Consider the following 25,984-nt stretch of genomic DNA (forward strand, 5'->3'; position numbering starts at 1 on the left):
ACAAGGAAAGGAGAAAGGAAGGGAAAGGAAAGGAAAGGAAAGGAGAGGAGAGGGGAGGGGAAGGGAGGGGAGGGGAGGGGAGGGGAGGGGAGGGGAGGGGAGGGGAGGGGAGGGAAGGGAAGGAGAGAGGAAAGGAAAGGAAAGGAAAGGAAAGGAAAGGAAAGGAAAGGAAAGGAAAGGAAGGGAAGGGAAAGGAAAGGAAAGGAAAGGAAAGGAAAGGAAAGGAAAGGAAAGGAAAGGAAAGGAAAGGAAAGGAAAGGAAAGGAAAGGAAAGGAGAGGGGAAAGGAAAGGAAAGGAAAGGAAAAGAAAGGAAAGGAAAGGAAAGGAGAGAGGAAAGGAAAGGAAAGGAAAGGAAAGGAAAGGAAAGGAAAGGAAAGGAGAGAGGAAAGGAAAGGAAAGGAAAGGAAAGGAGAGAGGAAAGGAAAGGAAAGGAAAGGAAAGGAAAGGAAAGGAGAGAGGAAAGGAAAGGAAAGGAAAGGAAAGGGAAGGGAAGGGAAGGGAAGGGAAGGGAAGGGAAGAGAAGAGAAAAAAAATGAAAGGGAGAGAGGAGAGAGGGAAGAAAGGGGTGTGGGCAGTGAGCAGGTGGCAAAATTCAAAACCTTTATTTCAGGTAATGTGTTGAGATGACAATAAAGTCTAACAGTGTGGCTCCTGACCTAGGAAAAGTGAAATAATTCGTTGTCAACTTCTGGGTTCAGACTAGCGCGAATTAAAACCCAGCCTTTATTATTGATCACTGCTCTGTGAGTTAGTCAAGTCCTCAAACTCTTTCTTTTCCAAGCCTTCACTCTTGCAAAACGTGCTCATTACGGCGCCCGTCTCAGAAGGCCGATGTGGGGCTTAAGGGAGAGAACTCCCGTGGGAGCACCGTCGGCAGAAGCACGTTCTCCCAGTAGCAGGAGAGACAAGCCGTGAATGCGGGTAAGCACAGCGCCCGGCTTCGGGTCTCCCACCTGGATGCGGCGTTCCTGCTTCTCCCGGCTGCGCTCCAGGCCGGCCAGGGTGCTCTCCAGCTTCCGCAGCTCCTCCTGGACCTGGCCGGGCAGCCCGCCTTCTCCGGGCTGAGCCTGCGTCATCTGCTGCCGCACGTCCCTCTTCTTTGCAGAAATCTTCTTTGTCTTTTGCTGGAAGCATTTGGTCAACAGGTGGGACTAAGCGTTACTCTCCGAGCAGGACCGTGGACGCCCACGCTTTCGGAGAGTTGCGAAACGCCCGTCCCCACGCAGCGTGGGCCCCAACTATTTTAGCGTTAACGTGAACAGTCACAACGGCAATGAGGACTGCGCGTTAGTCAGACATGGACATTCTTTATAAATAGCTTATGCTGTGAGTGGTAAACAACATAATTAATTTGGTCTTGGTGTTTTCACTGTATGCAAATTAAGACATTTAGCATTTTGCGCAAAACTCCAGGAGGAATTTCGCAAAACTATTCATTCGACACTAGTCTCCTAAAATAATTATTTTCTGCTTAAACACACAAAGTCTTAACTCTATTTTTAAAAAGCATTTATGCTCTAAAACAGCAGTCCGCAGCCTTTTAGGCAGCAGGGACCTGTTTTGTGGAAAATGGGGGGGGGGGGGGAGCTCAGGTGAGCTTCACTGGCCGTCCTGTTCCTAACAGGCCACAGCTGGGAGTTTGGGGACCCCTGCTCCCAAAAGTGCTATTAAGAAATTTCATTCCTGGGCATATGTAGAATGATTAATCTGCTGAGCTACCTGGGGAAAGTCATGTTTTAAGATAAATTTTCTACTGAATTATAATGTGCAAACACAATGATATGCAAATCTCAAGCATACAGCTCATGAATTTTCACAAACACACACTTGATCCAAGAAATGTGAAGTCTTAAAATATAATGTAAGTATCTACAGTCTAATATTTCTCTGACTTAAAGTAAATCGAAACCCAAACACAAATTTTATTATAACTGAGAACAATATAATATCAAGGATTGACTTTTTTGTATCTTTTTATGATTATTAGTTATGTCTATAAAGCCTAGAAGCTGCCATTTTATGTATACTTTTAGTGTAACTCCCATTTTTATGTGTATTATTATACTTATAATTAGCTATCATTTGCTATATATTTAGCTAGAATTTTGTCATTAAAATATTTTATTTGAATTACACTTTCACTTATATTGAGTCTGACAAGAGAAGATGATTAAAATTGCTTATTTTCAACATATGTACCAGAATTTTTTAACTTTCAGTTCTAATCCTATACAAGCATACTCTGTGAAAGGTCTGGCACTTTATGTAAGTAATAATTTCCCAAACTAAGATGAATTCAAAATTGTAAATTGAAAAATGAGATTTTAACATAATGACAAAAGAATATTTATCTCAAATATGAAGCAATTATCTTTCTGCTTCCAGTCTCTGTAATAAAAGGAACAATTTGAAAGTTTTATGAAGGTTCTCATAGCTAAATAAACTTTCCTTTCATGACTTTCCTTGACCTTTTTGATACCATCAGATCACTCAGGCTGAGAATTTATCTTGCAGGATCTTTGAAATATTTAATATTTAACAGAGAGAGCAGAAGTGCTAAGTTCTTTTAACCATTCAGCGGGGTCCCTTCCAGCACTGCCCACTCCCTTTCCTTTGCCCACACCCAGTAGATATACTATTCCTCTCTGTAGTCTGTTAGTCATCAACTAATCAACATTGCATAAATGCATAGGGTAAAGAGACATTCTACCTGGTGATGAAGAAGCAACTGCTGTGCTTCAAATAGGTTTTCCGTGTCCAAGATCTTCTCAGCTTCCTCCTGGACTTCTTTAGAACCAGAAATTAACTCTTCAAGGGAACTCTTGACTATTTCTTTGTACTGGACACAGTCCCCAATATTACTTAACATCTTTTCAACCTAGTTTTTTTTTATGAAAAAAAAAATTGTAAATCAAATGCTCAAATAATCTTAATATTTTCAAAGAATATGTGTAAAGTCTTTCTCATCAATTTGAAATACACAGATCCTCAGTCTTATTCTTTCAAATGTTGTAAGGCTTTTTAAGTCACTATTCAACTGCATAGTCACTATGGGAGCTGCAAGCCTCATATGATATGGTGCCTTTTTCTAAACCCTCTCCCCACAGATCTGGCGAGCTAGTGCCATATCTGAAACTCCACCAGCCTGGCTAACACTGTTTGACTCATGTGGAGATTCCCAGAGACTCCGCCCCACCCAACTAATGGGCCCACCCAAGCTGCTTTTTCATATGAATGGTTGGTCTTGGCTCATGCTTCACAACTTCCTAAATCTACTCAAACAAGCAATAGCTGGACTCAGCCCCAGGCCCAGCACTAGCAGCAGCCAGCCTAGATACACAGCTTGGCTTTGCCTGGGGATTTCCAAGCCCAGCACAAGTAGCAGCCATCTCAGACTGCTCTACAGCTTATGCAGGGTGGCCCCAGGCAGAACACAGGTGAGGGCTGACCTTGGCCTGGACAACCTGGGATATGCCAGAGCCTGCACACCCAGTGGACAACTACAGATCATGTTGGAGCACCACCACCCCACCCCTGCACAGCTGATCCGCTATGGAGGGCAGAGGTTGGTGGTCAGTGGTCACAGCCAGTCCTTGAAGTTGACTGGTCTGGATAAATCACTCCCATTGATCTGCCAACAGCAACTAAGGCTCAACTATAAGAGGAGTGTGTACTCAGCTCACACCAAGGGTGCACCTTGAGTACCCAGCTTGGGTGATAAGGGAGGCTGTGCCACTAGACCCTATATGACACCTACTACATTAGGCCAAGCTACCTAGACATGGAGTCAAAGCAGCTCTCCCTAATACATAAAAATAAACACAGGAAGGCTGCCAAAATGAGGAGACAAAGAAACATTATCTAAATGAAAGAACAGATCAAAGCTCCAGAAAAAGAGTTAAATGAAATGAACGTAAGTGATCTATCAGATGCAGAGTTCAAAACACTGGTTATAAGGATGTTCAAGGAACTTAGTGAGGACCCCAACAGTGGAAAAAAGATCCAATCAGAAATCAGGGATAAACTAATTAAAATAAAGAACAATTTACAGGGAAACAACAGTAAAGTGGGTGAAACCAAGAATCAAATCAGTGATTTAGAACATAAGAAACCAAAAAATAATCAATCAGAACAACAAGAAGAAAAAAGAATCCAAGAAAATGAGGATAATGTAAGCAGCTTCTGGGACAACTTCAAGAGGTCCAACATTCTCATTATTGGAGTGCCAGAAGCAGAAAAGAAAGAGCAAGATATTGGAAATCTACTTAAAAAAATAAGAAAACTGCTCTAATTTGGTGAAGGAAACAGACATGGAAGTCCAGGAAGCACAGAGAGTCCCAAACAAGATGGATGCAAAGAGGCCCATTCCAAGACACATCATAATTAAAATTCCAAAGGTTAAAGATAAAATCTTAAAAGCAGTCAGAGAAAAAGTTAGTTATGAACAGGGGCATTCCCATAAGACTGTCAGTTGATTTCTCAAAAGAAACTTTGTAGGCTAGAAGGGACTGGCAAGAAATATTCAAAGTCATGAAAAGCAGGGACCTACGGCCAAGATTGCTTTCTCCAGCAAAGCTATCATTTAGAATCCAGGGGCAGATAAAGAGCTTCCCAAACAAGAAAAAATTAAAGAAGTTCATCATCACCAAATCATTATTATATGAAATGTTAAAGGGACTTATTTAAGAAAAGGAGGAAGATCAAAACTATGAACAGAAAAATGGCAAGAAATACATATCTATCAACAATTGAATCTAAAAAACAAACTAAGCAAACAAGAACAGAGACAGAATCATGGATACAGAGAACATTTTGATGGCTGACAGGTGGGAGGGGTGTGTGGGAGAATGGATGAAGAGGTGAGGGGACTAAGAAGTACAAACAAGTAGTTACAGAATAGCCATGGGGATGTACAGTATAGGAAATCGAGTAGCCAAAGAACTTATACACATGATCCATGGACATGAACAACGGTGGGGGGATTGCCTGAGGGAGTGGGGGGAAAAGGGATAAATCAGGACCACTGTAATATCATAATCAATAAAATATAATTTAAATAAATAAATAAAGATTACAAGAACCTACTCAACCCTAAAATTAAATAGGGTAATATAATTGTATATATTGACCCCTAGATCCTTTTAATTCTAAATATTTTTTAAAATACAATTATTAAAAAATATAATTATTTTTTTTAAAAGTCTGTTGTAAGAAAGTTAAGTTTATCCTATTTAAAGTAAGGGAAAAAGTTGAATAGAGGCAAAAGAACTAAAAGAGAATATGTTGAAAATGCACTTCCAATATTTATACATAAAACATCAATATAATTTCTAATTTGGGGGTTCTTTAGTGGATTCTTTTCTCACCATTTTCCTCAGTTTTCAGCTTTGTCTTTGCCTAATTTCTGTTTCCTCTATGTTAGTTTATTAGCATCTTTTGTTTTCAAAGTCTGTCCCTCACCATCTTCACTAAGATAATCATGTTAACATTGTATCGTTTGTCTTCCACAGAAGTCGTCCAGTGTCTCCTTCTCTTATGCTATATTTTTCTGTGACCCTCGTCTGTTCTGATTCTGTCCCAGGTAACTTGGACAAACAAAACATAAAACAACAACAACACCAACAACAAAAACTCCCCATGAAAACTACACACTCAGTAAATCACAGCTCTACTGAAAGAGGTGACCCTTCATTATATATTGTTAATCCGCAGCCTTTGTTTCTTACATGGGACAATTGCAAACACTTTGTGTTCAACATTACTTTAAATACTAAATAGATTATAATCAAAGGAAGGCCTTTATGTGTCAAATTCATCTTTTTATGCAAATATTTACATGAACAGAATATTCATTTTTCTCTGCTCCTCCCTTTTTTGCTCTAAATGTTTAAGTAACAAAAGGGGCATTAATATAAACTATACAGAAATTTAATACATATGAGTGTGCAAAAAATTCATGTCTGCATTTATTAGAGAGAGATTGTTGGTGCAGGTTCCCGGGACAGTGTCATGGAAGTACTTGAGAGATAAAGCAAATAAACGGCCTTGGTAAAATGTTTGGATGAATAGTAATTTCTAAATTCAAAGGCTGCCAAAGTGATTGTGTGTCTTTAACAGAATATAAATTAATCTTTTGGTATGACTTAAAACCATTTGGTAGATCTTGGATCAAGGATTACCTGCACAAATATTTATTTTTTGTAGTATTAGCCTGACTTTTATTCTTACCTTCTTGGCCAAAGAAAGAGTAGAGAAGAATGAAATCAGGATTTCATTTAAAGTATGGCAGCAGCAACTATCTAAGCTTGATTATTGCTATGAAAGACGGGTCATCTAAGGATCAAAATAGCTTATGTTTCAAAATTTGGTTAATCTTATTGCTGTTTTCAAGTTCTCAAAAATGCCTAACAATACTGTATGCTACATATCAGAATTATCACATAGAACTAAAATCACAAGCAGTTCAGAGTATTTTTGGCTTATGTAAATTCACTTAGAGAGTCTTTGGCAGATGTACACGGGTTAAAAATATAAAAGGCTGACTATCAAACTGTTACATTAGGGACAGCTCTAATTCCAGATCTTCAGAATAAACGAACTTTGTAGTCATATAACTGATCCTTATTTCTTGCAAGTTTACTAATGATTTCAAGAAGTACTGATAGCTATCTATTCAACTATATGTTCTTACATTATCTTCCAGGCACACACCCATTAGACTTGTATGACAACCTGGTCAGTAAAAATATCCTTGCAGAAGATAGAAGGGGCCCTATTAGAAATGAAGTAGATGGGTTTGTATATTCTAGTCTATAAAGGAATATAAACATTGAAATGTACATCAAGAAGTTTAAAATGAGCAGGTCTTGCCTGAAAGAAATTTTACTAGGCTGCAGACTAAACACTGAACATTTTATTATTACTAAGCGTCAATTATGAGCATTTACTCTGTTCTAGGCACCAAATTAAGTGCTTTATATACCTGATTGCACTCAATTCTTAACGTCACCTTTTGGCATATTTTTAGCCCCCTTTTACAGGTAAGAAAAAGAAGGTCCCAGAGATATGAAATGACGAGCTCAAGATTCATAATGTCAAGCTCAAGGTTACATATGAAGTGGGACATCAGAGTTTAACTGTACGTTTGTTTGACTCTCAAGCCTGAGTTCTGAACCTCCATGTTGTACCTTATACTGACTATGAAATGATGCTTTTATTAAGAGTAAAAAATGTATGGATCTGATAAGCTTTGCACTTCAGCTACAGATCATTAATATGAACTACACTATCCAACAGTGACACAGACCATAATTCAAACATTCTAGTCATCTTCCCACTGATAGTCCTATAAATAAGTACCAACTATTCTATTCCAACTGAGATTTCACTATAAACCTGGGAGTTAAACTACAACCGAAAGTGAATGTTATACCTCCGACAACAAAGTTCCAAGAGCCTTGAAGGAACTAGATAAGTTTGCCAGCTCATCTCCCTGCTTCTGGGCTTCTTTCTCAGAAGAAACTTCAATCAGATCTTTAAGCCTGGATTTCAGCCAGATGAGAGTCTCACCTTTTTGGGTAAGATCATTTCTCATCTCCTGGAATGAAAGAACACTCTTAATGAACAAAATACAATTGTGAGCATAACTTTCCAGCAAGAAGGGATTCAACTGAAGAAGGCACACAGGTGGGGGTGGGGATGCCAGACATTCATTCACCAGTGGAGCGCCTGCTTGTTTTACTTTGCTCAGATCTTTCGCAAAGTCTGCAAGTGTGAGAAAGAAGCGTTTCTCCAATGCCAATACCTTATGTGTAAAGTCAGTACTCTCTATACCAAAAAACTTACCTTCAAAATCACATGGCTAGATGTTTCCAGATTCCCTGGATCACCACAAAGACACTTCTAAAAGTCTAACTTTGGGAATTATATTATACGAATATTTCATTACTTAATTTTTTATGAACTGGAAGGAACATGATTCTTTTGAAGAAAAGAAAAAAGAATCCTTTTTTAGCTATCTGATTCTTTTATTGAATTAGTCTACTTGTTGAATATTACTAAAGATAACCCAAAGATTTATTTTAAGTTTATTAACTCATATTTTGTGCCTCGTTTTTGTTAGCTTTTAGCAATCAATGCCCCAGATAGTAAGAGACACAAGGAGGATCACAACTCTCATCCAGGAAGGGAAGGGTTATTGGCCAAGACAATGGCAGAAAGCCTTTGGGGCTTCAGCCCTGGTGGGGCAGGGGACACATGAAGACATGATTCACACAACCTTTCATTCCTACACCTGCTCTGGGTAGCACAAGGGCAGAGTGGTCTCCAACCAACCATACCTTTTGCAACAGAGGGTCATTCAGGGAAAATCATTCCAGCCAGAAAACAGTTGGTTCCAATCTCTTTATTCTACAACCAGTAGTAAATACAGGGTAAGGCAAAAGTAGCTTTACAGTTGTGAGTACCTGATACAGTTAGTAAGCTATTGTAATAATCCTAACCTACCTGTCTTTTTCCATGTGAAAAACTGTAAACCTACTTTTGCCCTGCCCTGTATAGACATCCTTCCATTAGTAAAGCAGATTACTGAGCACCGCTAGTATGTAAGGGGATTATCATTTTAATATAAAAATGACACTTAGAAGATATAAACAGGAAGAAGAAATATTCTCATTAATAGCAACTACGTGACTTGCGTGGGTTCAGAAACCTGAAGGATAAAAAGTTTCCACAATAGCATCCGTCTATGATATTAAGAGCCAAGCTAAGAGGGAGAAGACTCCTGTGTGCCATTCACAGAATGCAAACTGGTTTGGACCCGAGGCTCTGTCAGGCTGTCCCCAAGCTCACAGGGGCTGGTCCAATCCAGGCTGAATGTGACATAGAAAGAATGCTTAGGGACCTTCTCCAAATCCCTCATTTTCTGTGACCTGGATTTTGAATAGCTAAAATGTATTGTATTAAAAACCTAGAGCGGTCTTTTTTTCCGTGACAGTTCTTAATTTCTGCTGTGTTATACACCCACGCGTACAATTTTCCTTGCAGGATTCCCTATTAGCTAAAGGTGCATTAAAAGTGCCACTGAGCATGACTAAATCTCAAAGCCAACAATGATCTGAGAGAGAAAAAACAAAAAAACAAAAAACCCTAGAGTTCTCACAGTAACATGAAGAGACTGATTTTCAAGTTAATTTTCAGGAGCTTAAAGGTAAAAAAGGCATCGGTTAGATTGTCTTTCTTTCTTTTTTTTTTTTTTTTTTTTTAAATTAATGGAAATTATCTGGTAACAAGAAATGTCCCAGAACTTACCTCTACAGCCCGTTTAACCTCTGCATGGTTAGCAGTATTGATGGCCTCATTCTTAATCCCCTTCAACTGTGTCTCCTTGGCAGAGATCCAAGATGAGCATTCAGAAATTCTGAAATTATACAGATGTTATTTTAGTAAAGGAAGAACATATCAGGATGGTTAGAATACATCTTTGATTTTGAATTCATTCATGGAAACTTAACAGTCAAGTGATTGGCAAACTGAATAACCAATTTTCTGGAAACTGTTCCTTAAAGGAACATGAAGCTCAGGGCTCGCGTGGCCACCTCTGTGTCTAGTCACTTAGGGAGGAGAAAAAGCAGAGCAGGCAGAGCTCATCTGAGAAAAAACATGTATCTGTCCCAGGGTCTGGGCACCTGGGAGCAAAGATGGTACCACTTGAGGTCTGGCCTCACATGTCCCCAGCAGAAAGCAACATAACCCTAAAGAGTCAGAATTCCTCCCTTGGGGAGATGGGGCAATCCAAGAGAGCGAGATGAATCAATTCTGCCTCAAAGAGATCATCTCTGAGTCATTTAAAAATAAAGTGCTTCACTGTTTATGACTGAAACCCATTCTTTTTATTGAATGAAGCATTTTTATAGAAGAACATGGGAACATCATACAATCTGATTTTCTTTATTGCATACCATGAAACATATGTCATTCATTTCTTGTTTTGTAATAAGCTTTGAATGGATAGCATTAAGACAGATTTCGTCCTTGTCTGGAAAGAGTTCCGAGACTACCTGCTGCTGTAGTCCTTCCACTTGTCTGGATCTTCCACGAGCCGTGCATAGGTGCTGTCCACGGCAGCTCTGAGCTCTCTCAGGGTCGCGTGACAGGCTTCGGGTGTGTTCCTTACTGGGTCCCGGACTGGGAGTTTCAGACACAGTTCTTCAATGAGCTGCAACCTTTTCTCACAGAGATGATGAGGACCTTTGTCACTGAAGAAAATCTAATGAGCAATAAACATTTGTATAATCCTGGTGAGAAGCCATAGAACACTTTTATTTCCATAGAAAAAGCAAAGGAAGATTCCATTTAGACCATCAATGTAATTAAGCTATTTATTTCCAGACCCAAACCAAAGTATCCGTTATACCCTTCAAGGGGCAACGCAATGTGACATTTCATGACGGCACACGTGTGTGACCTACCCTGTGTTCTTTAATGATCTTTTCACTGCCTTCCTGGGGCACCAGCTTGGTCTCCCGGTCCAGCTCAGTTCTGCATTCTTCTACGGAGGCCAAGAATCTATTCTTCTCCACAGCAATCTTCAAATGAAGCAAATGATATGGGACTTCTCCTTGAAGATCCTACATTCCACAGGAAGATTCAGAAACATAGGGCACCATTACTAGGGATGTACATTTCTAATTAAAGTGACAGAAATCATAGAATATTCCCTTGAGGGCCAATAGGTATCATCAGTACTGTCTGCACCCAGCCTCTGAGCTTTGTCCTTTTCTGAGCACTGGGACCACAGCGAATCCTTTCATCCTACCTTGGATAGGCTGTGATGATTCTCTTTCCTTTCTACAATGGCCCGTACAGCACTAATGTTCTTATATTTAAGATGAGACCATGAAGGCTTAGGGGTAAGTAGAAGTAGGCAGATTTGAATCTAGATTTAAATTCCACACAGATGCTATTCCTTCTCCCCAGCATGCATCCCTTTTAATTTGGCCAACACCCCTGTGACGTAGGAAGGACAGATAGTACACCCACTACACGAAGGGGAAAAGCAAGGAAATCTTACTAGGTTTAGTTATTGGAAGAGAGATTGTTTCACGTTCACCCCCATTCCCAGATCTTCTTCTTGAGGTCCTAGCTTAGAACTGATCACTTGATTCACTTGTTTTTAGTTTCCAAGTGGCCCTTCTCTCTCCTTCAAAGTTTTCCTAAATATATCACTTATACTTTTCTGGACCTATTATATATTAAACTTCTATTATTTGTGACTAATAATCTCCCCTACCAGACTCTAAATTCTTTGAGGAAAAGGATTATGTTTAGTTCATCACTGAAGCCCTAACCAAAAAGTGTTTTTATTTATATTGTTAGATCATAACAATCTAACCCAGATGATAAAACCCTTGAGAACAGCAAATGTGTTACGTATAAATTATGTGAGGTAAGATTTTGGTAATACACCCAACATTACTCAGATGCGAAGAGTTCACTAAATGTTGCTGAATAATTATGCCAGCTCAAAAAAAAAAAAAAAAAATCAGAAAAGAGAAAGCATATTTTTAAGGAATATGATTATACATGGCTGTTCCTAAAAAATAGGAATAGCAAAATTCTATCATTTTCCCCATGTTCCATTCAAGTTCATATTTTTAATGGGCAAAGGAGCCCTCGTGGCCTACTTCCCTGGATTTCTGACTTTCTCGTCCAGCTGGACCTCCGCACCCTCATGTTCTCTCCCATCACCAGAACCCGCGTTCCCGTTCGGTCCCAACTCACCTTCCACTGTTTGTGCAGCTTCCTCACAGCTTCCTGCAGGCCCTGCTGCTCCTGCTCGGGCAGGATGTCGGTGAGCTCGTCGCAAGCTTTCAGGAAGGCATTGAGCACCCGCTGATCCAGCTGGCTGTAGAACTCCTGACACGGGGACGGAGCAGGCAGGGAAGAGCACAGGCCGGATGAAAGGCGGCATCAGACACTATACACACCTCCACACGGGCCTCTTGGCCAGCTGCTGCCCTCTTCAAATATTCTGAGCAACGACTATTTTTTTAATCCCCAGGGATAAACTGTAATCATCTAGAGTTATGACTCAGAAGCCACCATATCTAGAATTTTTAAATTTCTTAGGGAAAAAGAATATTCGCCATTTTCAAATTTGGTAGAATATTCTGGAAGGCCCATGGGAGACCCTAACACCTTGATTCCTTGATGATAGAGATAAACTCACAGTGTGTTTCTTCAGGAGGTCCTCCGGGTTCCCCTTTTCCTCCAGGCCCTCCTGTGCCATTCGGAGCACCTTCTCCAGCTCGGCTCGAGACTCCTCAAACTTCTTCATCAGGCGGCTGTTGGTTTCCGCATGCTTCTTCCAATCTGCAGTTTTCTTTACCATGGTCTTGATTTATAAAAACAACAATCATGGGATGCTTTCCCATTGTTTTAAAGTATCATTTTGTTAAGGAAGAACACTTGCAAAGACTACATTTCATTATAATGCAGATCATCAGCCCCCTTTAATATGAACACATATTACTATTAGAGAAAGGAGGAGTGAAAGTTTGGTTTCCGAAACCCATCAGGAACCACGACGGTTCTGCGTCTTTGTACTTTCCCTCGTCCACGTGTCTCGCTCAGGGAGAGAACTCACCTGAAAGGCGACAAGAACATCCGCGATCTGTCTCTGTAGCTTCGTCTGATCAAAATGCTTCAGCACATTGCTCACGGCCACGAACTTCTGAACGCCTTGACTGCCTTTCTCAACTTGTGCCATGGTTTTCTTACAGCTTTCCTGACAAGCTAGCAGTTCCTACGAGGGAAGAAAACCCAAACAATAGTATTTAAAAGGGTGAGAAAGAGAAAGAAAGAGAGTAACCATTAAAAATTAAAAGGATAGCATTACAGAGCAGTTAGGCTTTTAACCAGTATTTATTGCTGGTTAAAAAGCACAGAGAGGTTTTTTTTGTTTTGTTTTGTTTTGTTTTTTCCAGAATTTTAAGCAATCACTGAAGTCAAGGCTTTCTATTTAAAGCATTTAAATGTGACATTGAGTTTTCTAGGGTTTTTTATTGTTGTTCTATTACAGTTGCCCCAATTTTCCCCCATTGCTCTCCCCTGCGCTGCCCCCACCCCCCACTCCCACAGTCAATCCCCACCCTGATATCCATGTCCGTGGTAGTTTTTGAGATTTTTTTAATACTTCATGCCCATCTTGTTAACATTAAGAGAATGACAGCACATCAGAATTGTTATCTGTCTGGTGCCTGCCTTCCTCCAACCAATAGGCTCACGGTTTGCTGAGCGAACAATGACATCAATCTACAGAGCTGGTTTTAATCTGCCTAAATCAATTTAACACCAATGCATGTGATTATACTTTACTGAGTCAGATGCAGAAGAGTATATATTATTTGTGTAGAATAGACACCCTTTGAATTCCTAAGGTTTACAAGCTATCAGTCTCATTGATGAAATGGTGGACCCGAGATCGTTACCACAAAGGCAGCAGGCCAATGCCCTCGGGAGGACTCAGGACTGTCACACATTTGCAGGACAAGAAGCAATGTTCACATAGGCCCTTCCTCCTCTCTTTGTACCCTGGCACCATAGTGATTTCTGCAGCTGCCATCATGGAACTAATCCAGCTCAGCCCAAGGAAGACAGTCAGTTTTTGACTTGCAACCATACCATTTGCATTTTAACATCTTCAATTGCTTTGGAAAAACATTTCACATGGCTCACTTGGATACAAATATTAAGAGCAGAATTTCTGTTTTACTTTGGCAAAACAGAATAAGGACATACTTTTTCCTTTGGAAGATTTAGGAGGTAAAAGAGTAACATAGAAAGATATTAAATATTATCATTAAACACTAAATATTTTCATTGTGGAAGGATTCTTTTGTGGCAGTTTATAGCAATGTGGGAATGTAAGAAGTGGCACTCTGACTCAAAATGAAAAATAATCTTTATTCAATATGATGAGAATCCATTAGAATAGGGTCTGGTGGTATAATCATTATCTCTTTATAATCAATAAAAATAATAATTGCTATTAATTACAGAGTATATATTATATGCTAGACAGATTATAGAATATCTAATGTAATTTCCACAACAAACTCTCAACTCAGGTAATTTAAGGTGAGGAAATAAAAGCTAACCCAGGCTCTGTAATTTGTGGTATCAGACCTAAGATCTGAATACCTGTCAGATTCATTCCAGACACTCCCTTTCTCCTAAGTGACGCTGCCTCCTTTCCATGAACCTATGTCCATTAATACAGTGGCAAACCTTTTGTTCATTAATTTCACCCTCCTCTGATGGGTCGGTTCATTTATAATAAACCAACACAATAAGTCAATTAACCACAACACTCAGAAGGAGGCCAACCGACTTACTAAAAAATGAGACAAATAAAAATGATTATCACTCCAAACACATTTCCAGAATTTTATGTTTGTGTATATGGACCTGGTCCCAGAGGCAAAGATAAGATCCATATCACAGATTATAAATACTGTATAGGAATGGAATGTAATTATTTCATATAATACATACCTAAATATATAAAACATAAGTTATCTAGAACATCTTTTAATATATAATTTTTATTTTATCTGTAGTGACAGGGCTTTTACCTTTGGAAAAGATGTATTTTTGTTTTGAGTTGGCAGTACTATTCTAGAAAAAGGCTTCTTGTCCTCACGGGATTGCTATCACTTTAAGCACTACCTCAGTCTTCTTACGCATACTTTAAAATAACTGCATCTCCTGAATGGGACTTTTTCTTACCTGATGTTTTTGTTTAAAAAGAGCACTTGATTGTGCCTTGTGCTCCAGAACAGTTATAATTTCATTGATTTTCCCAAGTGAGTCATAAAAGCACGTCATCTGCTTCTCTAATTCCTCCAACGGCACTGACAGCTGTTGAGACTCATAAAGGAGTGGGGAGCACCGCTCTTTGACCTTTAAAAATACAAAAACAAAAAGTCCATTAACCGCCATTAAGTGTCACAAGCTCAGGGCACTGCTCATAGCTCTCAGGGACCTTTTTGTTAGTGATATGGTCGGTATGTGCTTACAGATCTCCAAAGACATTTATTTAATGATATCTCCTATGTATTGTTAAACTTGTACATATAAAACAATATTACTATACCATTGAGATAAATAAATGCCAGAGTTTTCTCATGAAAATGCATCTCAATAGTCCATCTCAATAGCACTTTCCCACCTCAAAGATGTTGTCAGTGAACCAGGCGGCATCAAATTGCTCTTCCTAAACTGTGTGACCCACCTTCACGTCAGCCTCGACATCGGAAGTAAGACAGTCACGGATTACATTATCTGGACTCATCTGTGCCTGCCAGCTTAATTTTCGAGAATTCTGCTGCTCGAACTCTTTAAGTCCAGACGTGTTTACAAACTTGACTCCTTCTCCCCAGAAAGGCCTGGGCTTTCCTCCCTCCCCTGAGCTCCGTTCTTGGCTCCTTCCTGCCTGTCGACACCCTACTCATCCCAAATGCTCTTGTCACGTACCAATATATTCACGAAGGTTCCCATGTTAGAGGACATCTCCCTAGGCTGAACTGGCCCAGCCCTATGTCTTTTTTTGTAATTTTTTTAACTTTATAAGCCTGTATTAGTATTTTTTTTTATGATGGGGGTGGGGGGGCCTCAGCTCCTGGAGACTGAGAGAGCTACAGTGTCTTGTCACCTTTATATTGGAATCCAGGACCTACGATTCTCCAAGAACTTCCTGTCCCCACTCATTTAACTTAGACTTGGTTCAAAAGTATTATAAAAACGTGTGGGAACCAAACAAAGGACATTACAGACTTATTAGTAGGTCATTCCTGTATTTATTTTTTTCTTAAATTATAAATACCATCATGCTCTCATGTTCTTGGACACATTACCTGAAGGAAAAGGCATGAAAAGAATGCTACCGGTCCACTGTCATAGGGAGGTGCTAAAATCATTCTGAACAAAATGTGGGAATCTGCTCTCACGTACGAAAATCCGTGTGCCGTATAAACCTTCCCGGGATGCAACAGAAAACCTACCGAGACGCGACATCTGAAGCAGCGGTTAAGACAGAATAATGCCTAAGAGGTGTGCACAGGTGCAATGTGCCCTCTCAGAGGGCGCCCTAAATCCCTGAGCCTGGTGCAGGTGAAGATGTGTGAGCCCAAGCTGCTGGGCGGTTATCAAATAGATTGTGTTGACTTGAATCGAACCCAATCTTTAAAATTCTCATAACTTAAATGTTAAAATAACAGGTATCAAAAATTAACATTCTAATATATACCGGTTCGACAAATTAAGTTTTCTTTTTGTCATGACCGCAGTTCTTCCGATATTCACCTATCTCGGCTATTTGCTTTTTTTCTTAGTTCTCTATGGCTGATTTCACATCGGTTAGTTGCTTTTGACTTTTTCTCTCCAAGTTAACAGGTATTTTACCAGGAATTAGTGCCTTAATCTAAGTGGACTTTGCAAACAATACAGTCTTCATAAAATTCAATGTTAGATACATAAAAGTATCCCAGTGGAACTTCCTAAGGCCTTAAGAAAAATGCCTCAATAGAATAAAAGAGACTTATGGCTAATGCTTGATATTCATTGACTTCCCTGCACAGAAGTGGCTAAATGTAAATATTTTAAGTCTATGGGAGCTCCGTGAGATGAAGAGAGCAGAATTCCCCCTGCTCTGTGGCAATGCAAGCAGCAAATAGCATAAGTACTCTTAGAGTAAAGGTACATCAAATACATCACATAAATTATCCAAAAAAGAGCATTTTGGAATTCTTACTCACTTAAATATCTGATCTCCTCTCCCCCCCACTCCTCTATTTCTCCCCTTTTTGTTTCATCACTTTTAACTGGTCCCCTGTCCCCCTTGAAGAAGCTTATCTTTCTATTAAAATACAGTTACAAATACTTCTAAATTAACAGAATAGTTGCTAGCAGCCCCAACATTCCATTTTAAAAACTCATGACATAGTTACTAGATGACAAAGTTACTAAACCAAAATCACACTAAGAAACAAAAAGCATGATTTGTTAACAAGCAATGACTTGCCCGTGGGTGACAGCATCATTAATGCTTTTTAATGTTGTGGCCCCCCCCCCAGGGTGTCCTGCATTAAAGTATTTTCTCACCTTGGTTAGTTGCTCTTTGAGCCCCGACATGGCTGCAAACATTTCATTAGCTTCTTCTTGGGAGCTCTCTTTAGCAATGAGGTTCGCTGTCTTTGTGATTATCTTGTATTGAGCATCCATCACAGGTATCCTCTGCTCAATATCCTGCACGTATCATTGAAACAGCTAAATTAGCATATGGTACATTTCCTTTTAACTTCAGCACACTACAGAAAGCTAGGCGAAAGTCGATATGCATTGCGTAAAATTCTATACTTATAATAAACGTTTGGAGATTCCAGTTACTGCTTTCCTTCATTATTAATATGTTATATGGTGGTAATGTCATATATATAAATAAAAGATTTTTATTAAAAAAGGGTAAGTAGAAATCCTTAATTTAACATAAATATATGCTGACGTGATCTTCACACTTTGAACATACTGTAAGTGTTAATGTAGTATATAAACATTATATCAAGTAAATGCATGTTAACAATTTAGGGCAATGCCTCTGAATTCAAAATTAAATTTATTTTCTAAAAAAGAAACACGTTGTCACTGCAGAAAATCTGTTAACCAGAAATGAATTAGGATAAATAAAACTTAAATTAAAGTTTCACACAGTAATAACCAGAGCCAACACTCATCACTAACTACATCATTAATGCTTTTTTCCTATGTGTGTTTACACCCATTTTTAATTTTTACAAAAAGAAAAGGATGGTACCATTTTTTGCTTTTCTCATTTAATAATATATTGGGAAAGTTTTTCATGTCATTAAATATTATTTCACTACTTCACTTGGAGAGCCGCAAGGTATTTAAAATACTTAATCAGTGCAATCCATTTAGTAAATCCTTTACTGTGGGAGACATTTATGTAGAGGTATTATCTACAGACTCTTGTTTTCTTCCAGTGCTTTATAATTTGCTTGTAAAAAAAAATCTCCAAATTAAAAAATATTTTGAAGTTGCTTTATGGTCAAAACATATCTTTAAAAATTCAAATAGATATTTTATTTGACGACAATTTAAAAAGTTTTATTGAAGTTCAAATCAGGACACACACACATATCCAAGGAGACATGGAAAAAGCTCTGCAGTGATTTGAATAACTTCACTGATCTTAGTTTTCACAACAGAATAGGTTTTTAACTTTATGGTCCAGAAAGTCCCCTCACCTCCAGTTCTTGAATTAATAACTTGACGTTAATAAAAGAGACTTCTACGGGTTCAGAAAGTTTCCTGTGGGCTTCAGCTGCAAAATCAGACAGGGAAGTAATACAGTCTGTGTATTCCTTCTTCATTCTGTTCATCTCATCAGCTCGAGCATACTGTTAAGAAAAACGGGGGCAGGGGGGCAACTCTGAAAATCATTATGCCAAGACTCTGGAAGCCTGTAACCTCCACTTCTATAAGCTCTCTGCAACTGTTACACTGAAAGAAAGACTCTAATTCCTGGTTCTTATTTTAGATGCACTTGAAGTCCAATTACCATGAAAGGAAGAAGGAACTAGCATAGAAGTGAAGAATTATGATTTGAAACATGAGTCATTCCATATATGTAGGCCCCATATGGCCATATAATCCTTAATCCAACTACACATTTCTCTTATGTTCCTCCATTATTAAGGGGAAAGAATAAAGGACCAAAATATAAATATAACAGTTCTAAACACATCTGGACCCTGCTTTAAAAAGCGCCTGTTATAATAATAAGAGAGTCTTTAAACAGACTGTTCATCACAACATTTATAACACATGCATGTTTTAAGCATATATAAATTGAGAAGACATACTTGCTTGACCTCCATAAACAACTCCCTCCATCGCCCATTTAGCAATAATAATTGCTGTTTAAGGTCACGGGAAACCACCTCATCGCATGTTTCAATCAGAAAATTGCCGGCATCGTTCATGGCAGTGTGTTGCTGTATCCAATGAGGCAAATTTCGAAAAAAATCCTGAACAGCAAACAAAGCATACTATTGTAAATCATAAAGCAAGTTTAATAAAGAATATGATAATGACCAACCTAAAAGAAATATCTTTGAAAAGCTGCGCAAAATTTTAAGGTAAATCCTAACTCTCAAAATGCTAAATTTTTTAAAATTTCAGAAGTAGAAACGCTGAATGTATTCTCATAAGAATAGCTACCCTGTATCTTTTGCTGAAGACAAAACATGACCATTTTCTGTCATTCCTATTTTACAGATGAAAAATTGAATTTCCGTGAGCATAAAGGACTTGTACATTGTCTTTAGGTGTGCATAAGTACTGGGGCCAGAGTCATCTCAAAGAGGTTCTATTTTAGGAAAATATACAGCCTCTTCAAAAGAATTGTAAACAAATGTTGACTTGTTGCTTCTGATCTTCAAATCAGAATAGAGAACACCATCCAGATAATTACTAATCATGGAAATAAGCCAACAGAGGAAATTTTTAAAAAATTAAATATCTGGGTCAGGAACACAATACAATGACATCCTCCCTTATTTGTTTAAGGCTACCCGGTTGGCAATGAAGCAGGAGCAGTTTTCACCTGATTTCAAGTTAGGTGCATGTGTACAAGTGTTTACATACATACACTTCAGTGACAGCAGGGATAACAAGAGACAGTTCAAAATCCATTTCATAAGCTACATGTGGGAGTTCTTCCTCCAGAAATAGATGAGAACAATTTTGTTCCTGGCAGTTATGTTTCCTTGGATAAAATGAACACATATGACATCTACAAGGCACTGTGGTCTAATCACAAAATCTGTACAGCTATCTCGTTTTTGACACCATCAGCTACACAAGAATATTTAACCTAAGTGAAATCGAAAATGGTAAGACAGTTAAAAATTATACATCTACTTCTATAACACAATAATAAGTGAACCAATCTTGGATAGCAACCGGTAATTTTAATGTATGTACGGTATTTCTTATTGGAGTCTGGCATTTTAATACCTTTTACATATAAATTGATTTTCTGTGAGAAATGTCAGGTTCCCATTAATAAGTATATACAGGGGTCAGCAAAAGCAGGTTTAAATTACCCACCATCATTACCTAAGAGATTAGTCATTAAGTAAGGATATGAAATAATAACAATAATAAGACAAATAATACAATAATAAATAAATAATGGAAGAATAAACTCGTGTTTCATATATTCACAACTGTAAACCTACTTTTACCCACCCCGTATATATAGAAATTAGTCCATTTCATGTTATTTTTTAATGTAAGTGACATTAAAACAGTAACTTTTGCACACGCACATATACACCTGTAAGTGGAAGTGGAAAAATCACTCGGAGAATGAGGCCCTTGACTGAGGGTTAAAAAAACCCAGAGACAAGAATGCAGTGACCCAGTATGTGTAACTGGTGTGTGCCATCACACAGTTTCGATGTTATGTTTAGTCAAAGCTGTTTTCATCTTAAATTAGGAAATCCACAGGGCGGTGCCCTGGACCTGCCCTGAGTACAAGACCTTGTGAGTACAGCGCCCTCTGCTGCCCATTTGGGTTTAGCAGTCCCTCCATCAGTAACTGCTCGTCTGAACGCAAAATCAAACGCTGAACTGATCAGACAGGGAACTGTTCTAATACAACTTTTATAAAGTGGTGTATTTCTTGGTATAACATAATTCACTAACCTGAAAGCGCCACTTTTCAGGCAAAGTCAGGATTCTTGAGTCAAAGTTGTAAGTATGTAACGCTCCCTAGAGAACTATGCTGTAAAAATCTCTCGTTTTTAAATTTCCATGTCTCTTTTCCTCTTGTAAGAAGCACCCTCACCTTTTTGGCATGTTCTGATTGATTTAGCATTTTTTCAGCATCCTCTAGCCAGGCCTGCAGACCAGCCACCGTGCTGCCATATCGATCCCAGTTAGAGATGACTTCCTCCAGCATGCTCCGCACGCTCCGGACTTCCACGGAGAGGTTCCTCCACTGGGCAGTGGTGTCATTCATGAATTTCATCACATTCTCGGCTTCTTCCACTGACACAGACAACACAAATTGCATCTTATTTTATAGTTTAAATCCACCATGTCTTTTTTCTAGAGTCTATGACACCAGTGTGCATTTATAATTCTTTAGATTAAAAATCTAACAAGTGCAATGTTAGAATTTCACTCAGTTACTGCTGAGAATATGTTATCTCTTATTCACAGGTATTCATAGAAAATTCCTGATAAATGGGATACAATAAATGATGTATGTATTTGTTCGCATTTTATATACACGCAAACAGATGGACACACACACACACACACACACACACACACATATATATAGTAGTAATCACAAAAGCTATAGTTCATTTCCAGTTAATATGACAGACATTTACAAATTGAAACAAGCATATTTTACAACTTAGGTCTTTGCACAAACTTAAGTTTTCATTTTTCATTTAGTTTATTAAATATTAAAGTTAGTCCATTTTTTTGCTTTTAATCTTCAGAATTGAAAATAGGTTGGAAAATTGCAATTGAGAAAATGAATCTTATTTTGCCCTCTCTCAGAAAATCACACACACAAACACACACATACACACACACAAGGAGTATGATTATGCAGGCTAGGCATGACACAAAGTCAGTGGGACTGAATCCAATCCGTGCTCTCCAGGCCAATGGTATGTACGGTCACACAGAGAAAGAAAAATGATTTGGTCATTCAGAGATTTGTAGGTTCTAAATTTTACTGTATTCAACACTGAAACAAATTCTGTCATGAGTTTTACCTGAACCATCAGCTTTGACGTACATCTCAGCTGTCTGTTTCAAGATCTGGTATGTTACTTCATATTGTTCAAAGAACTTGCTGTTCTCTATGAAAGTCTAGAAAAGTGATAATTAGAGAATGGCAGATACTGGCTTAGGCAGAAATGCCAAAGTTGACTCTCTTCAGTATGCAAATATGCTACCCAAATTTACCAACCCCGCTCTTCCTAAAAATATCAAATCAATTCAACTGCCATAAATAATTTAATTATTCTGAGAATATAAATTATTTCCACACTTTGAATTCTAACTCATGCCTAGATTGAGAAAATACTCTATTTCTTCTCTACCCAAGGGTTTGTTTTTAGAAGTTTCTCCAGAGAACCTGTGGCTAACATTTAGAAAGCACAAAATTTAGAAGAACATTATCAAGTATCCCACTGGGTTTTAGCAGTGAAATTCTGTTGTTCTTTGAATAGTAATTCTGGTGAATGATGGGTCTAAGAAAATTCAGATTATAAATAACTGGCACATTGCACACTTTCCTTAAAATAAGAAGTATAAAAATGTTTACAAGTAGGAAAAGATTCAATAATTACACATTCCTCCTATATCTGTGGTCTCCAATTTCTATTTCTTAATCTAAAAATTACAGATAAGATATGCCTATATTAGTATGTAAATTACATATGTAACAGAGTCATTATCAGCAAATGGATATTATAAAATTAAGAGTACACAAGAAATCCTTAGGTAAGTTTTATTATAGTTAATTCCAACAAATATGAAAAAAATTCCTGTTTCAAAGATTATTCTTACTTCTCTAAAGTAGAAAATTTATGTAATTATAGGTAACAGCATAACAGCAAAAGTTCTTTAATTTCTTTTAATAGCATAACTGTTCTTATGATCCACTCACTAAAATGTTTGGTAAGTGTCAGTATAAAGTGCAAAATTAGCCTTCAGAAACCAGCTGAAGTCCTCAGTAGCAGGTTGATGAACGCTTCACCTGGAGATGCAAAAAACTTGCGTGCAGAGACGAACCACTTACATAGCAATTTCACAGACACCCCTTGAATTTATTATAAACATTTATTACAGTTCAACATAACATTTAAAAATTCCATATATAATACATTTCATATCATTTTATATGTATAAAGCACTTACTTATATATTCACTATTCTTCAGGGAAGGAGTTAAGAGAGACAGTGGCAAATTTCTTGGAATGTGGGGTTCCATCATGAATACTAATAGGCATCATTATTTTTGTGTTTTTTGTGTGAGAATAAAGTAAGGCTCTATTGGTGGGTTAGTTCATTATTTAGCCTTATGTGCTACTCTTTTAACCTCTCCCCGCTCCCCAACTGGAGAATGAGTAATTTACTGTAATTTAAATTTTGAGTAACTTAACCAAACAAGCAAGTCATGATTTGCTTAAAAATCAAAAATTATACCTAATGTTCAAGACACTGTAAGAAATTGAAAGGTAAATATATCTGGCAAAATGTTTAAAATAGTCTTTAGTTTTGGCACAAATTTCAAGAAGCTAATGGTAAAATAATTGTTCCAATGTCCAAGAAGTGGGGAATTGTGTCTCTACTGGACAGAAAGACTCAATTATGCTTTTGCTAGAGTAGTTTACAAATAAATTAAAAATGGAGAGAAAAGTTTATTTCTAGTTTTATTTTTGATATAAGGGTAGAAAGGAGATTTTTAAGAACATTATAAATACTGTAAAGTTTCATTAAAGTACACTTGAGTTTTCCCATGAGGAACCTAAACAATTAATTTTTTTAAATGACACTTTGTGGTATTTAGTTTTATTTTTATTTTTAATAATTTTTTGTTTATTTTTAGAGAGAGGGGAAAGGAGAAAGAGAGGGAGAGAAACATCACTGTGTGGTTGCCTCTCACTTGCACCCCCAACTGGGAACCTGACATGCAACCTAGTCATGTGCCCTGACTGGGAATCGAAGCAGTGACACTTGGTTCGTGGGCTGACGTTCATTCCACTGAGCCACAGCAGCCAGGGCTGTGGTATTTAATTTTAATTGTTTCATTAATTTGGCTCTTTTTTCCTGAATATTGAGTAAATCCATTTAGTAACATGAATTATTTTGTTTATTAGAACCACTTTAGCGGGAAGACCGCTAAATCTCCTTTTTACTGTGAGCTCTCTAGACATAGTCTCTCAGAAGAATGCAAAAGTAAACACAAATGTGTGTTTAAAATAATAGTGACAGGATTAATTTACTTCTTTCAAAATAAGGTTTACATTTGGATATCAAGTTCAACAAATAAGCTATGTTAGTCATTAGTCATTTTAAAAATCTCAGATACCTCTCTATTCCAGTCAATTCAAAGTCTTGGTGGAAAAGACTATTTCCACTCTCACAAGATAAATACAGATATAATAAATAAAGAGCTCATGTACTTCACTAAAGGGAACTAAACCAGATTATTTAAGATTTCAAAAATCAACTCTGAGGAGTAGTTTCATCAGAATTACCTATGCCCATTAATAAAACAATTACAAACAATAAAATAAAGGTTGATATTACATTTGTTGCATCCACAGAGTCCACAATTCCAAGAGCTCTTCTTTGATTTTTATGTGAAAGAATGAAATGTTGTTCTATTTCTTCCATAATAAAATTGAAGGATGTGTTATCCAACATAGTCATATCAAGAACAATTCTGACAGTAAGAACCAAACCAATCATCTTCTGATTTCCATTAAAGTATGTAATCACTTATCATTAGCATGTGGCCTAAATTAATCAACGAGCATTGGTGAAGTATTTTCCAAGAACCTCTTAAGTACTTGTCAGCTATAAACCCAAGTACCTTATACAAGAAGAGAAAGCAGATTCTCTAATTTTCTAAACCTTAAAAAATATATATCTTTTTATTTAGATGAGTAGGATTGAATGGAGTCAGTTTCTGCTTTGTTTGTTCATTTATTTTGTTCTTTAGATTCTACACGTAAGTGAAATCACATGGTATTGCTCTTTCTCTATCTGACTTATTTCAGTTAACAAAATACCCTTTAGATCCATCCATGCTAATGCAAATGAGTTCATTCTTTTTCATGGCTGAGTAATATTCCATTGTATATATGCACCACAACCTTTTTATTTACTTTTCTATTAATGGGTACTTGGGTTGTTTCCATATCTCAGCTATTGTAAATAATACTGCAAGGAACACATATGCAGAATCTAAAGAATGAAATAAACAAAACAAAACAAAAACAGACTCATAGAAAGTGATGGTTTCCAGAAGCAAGTAGGCTGGAAGCCTGGGTGAAAAAGGTGAGGGAGTAAGAAGTCCAAATTGGTAGTTACAGAACAGACATGGGGAAGTAGAGCTCAGCATAGGGAACAGAGTCAGCAGTATTGTAATAACTGTGTGTGGTGCCAGGTGGGTGCTTGAAATATCGGGGGGGGGGGAAGGGTGCACTCTGTAAAGTATGTGATTTTCTGACCACTACGCTGGACACCTGAAACTAATATAAAATAATATTGAATGCCAAAAGTAATTGAAGAATAGAATTTTTTAAAAGAGTGAATTGAGAATTCAGACTAAGGCAAAGATAATTATGGAAATTTTACATCCTGAATATTACTTTGGTTATTAAATGATGTGGCAGCATATGGCTCATTATAATAAATTTTTTTAAGAACCAAGAAAAGAATTGCATTTAAAAACTTGACATATAATTTTATTTGCAAGTCTTCACACTCTTTGAAATAGTCTGTTTTAAAGATTGCGATCTTCCCACAAACTCCAAAAGGATGAGAGACAATCTGTGGGGTGTGAGGTAGGAAGGAAAGTGCTATGTGACAGTCTTTGTTCCTTAGAAAATTCTTGTTGTTCTATTATTTTTAAATTTGTATGTGCTCTACTAGTATCATTATTATTATTAGAAATTTGGGAAAGAATAGGTCTTCTAGAATTTATATATTTTATAAAGTCACATGGGTAGTAAGTGGCTCAGCCACGATTCAACACATTTCTATGCAACCAGTGGCTAAGCTTCCATGATGTCCCCCACTTAACCTCACCTGCCCCAAACTCATGCTGCCTAGTACAGAAATAAGAGGAAGTATCAG

The 25,984-nt window shown here is 37.7% G+C and overlaps 1 protein-coding gene across 1 annotated transcript in view; it reads right to left on the reverse strand.

The window, feature by feature from the left end:
• SYNE1 (spectrin repeat containing nuclear envelope protein 1) overlaps window positions 1–25,984 on the reverse strand; it is a 423,836-nt gene that overhangs the window by 263,439 nt on the left and 134,413 nt on the right. The window contains exons 16-30 of the mRNA XM_090279990.1: window positions 21,886–21,982; window positions 20,937–21,139; window positions 18,946–19,110; window positions 18,328–18,480; window positions 17,165–17,308; window positions 14,792–14,965; window positions 12,648–12,806; window positions 12,231–12,395; window positions 11,783–11,917; window positions 10,471–10,629; window positions 10,060–10,268; window positions 9,311–9,419; window positions 7,434–7,598; window positions 2,712–2,879; window positions 955–1,125 (exon numbers count right to left, since the gene is read on the reverse strand). Of these exons, the coding sequence (XP_090136116.1) occupies window positions 955–1,125; window positions 2,712–2,879; window positions 7,434–7,598; window positions 9,311–9,419; window positions 10,060–10,268; window positions 10,471–10,629; window positions 11,783–11,917; window positions 12,231–12,395; window positions 12,648–12,806; window positions 14,792–14,965; window positions 17,165–17,308; window positions 18,328–18,480; window positions 18,946–19,110; window positions 20,937–21,139; window positions 21,886–21,982 (2,376 nt within the window). The remainder of the gene's footprint in view (window positions 1–954; window positions 1,126–2,711; window positions 2,880–7,433; window positions 7,599–9,310; window positions 9,420–10,059; window positions 10,269–10,470; window positions 10,630–11,782; window positions 11,918–12,230; window positions 12,396–12,647; window positions 12,807–14,791; window positions 14,966–17,164; window positions 17,309–18,327; window positions 18,481–18,945; window positions 19,111–20,936; window positions 21,140–21,885; window positions 21,983–25,984) is intronic.

Source organism: Furipterus horrens, unplaced genomic scaffold (assembly GCF_987537825.1).
Source record: "Furipterus horrens unplaced genomic scaffold, mFurHor1.1.pri manual_scaffold_6, whole genome shotgun sequence".
In the NCBI taxonomy this organism is placed as follows: Eukaryota; Metazoa; Chordata; class Mammalia; order Chiroptera; family Furipteridae; genus Furipterus; species Furipterus horrens.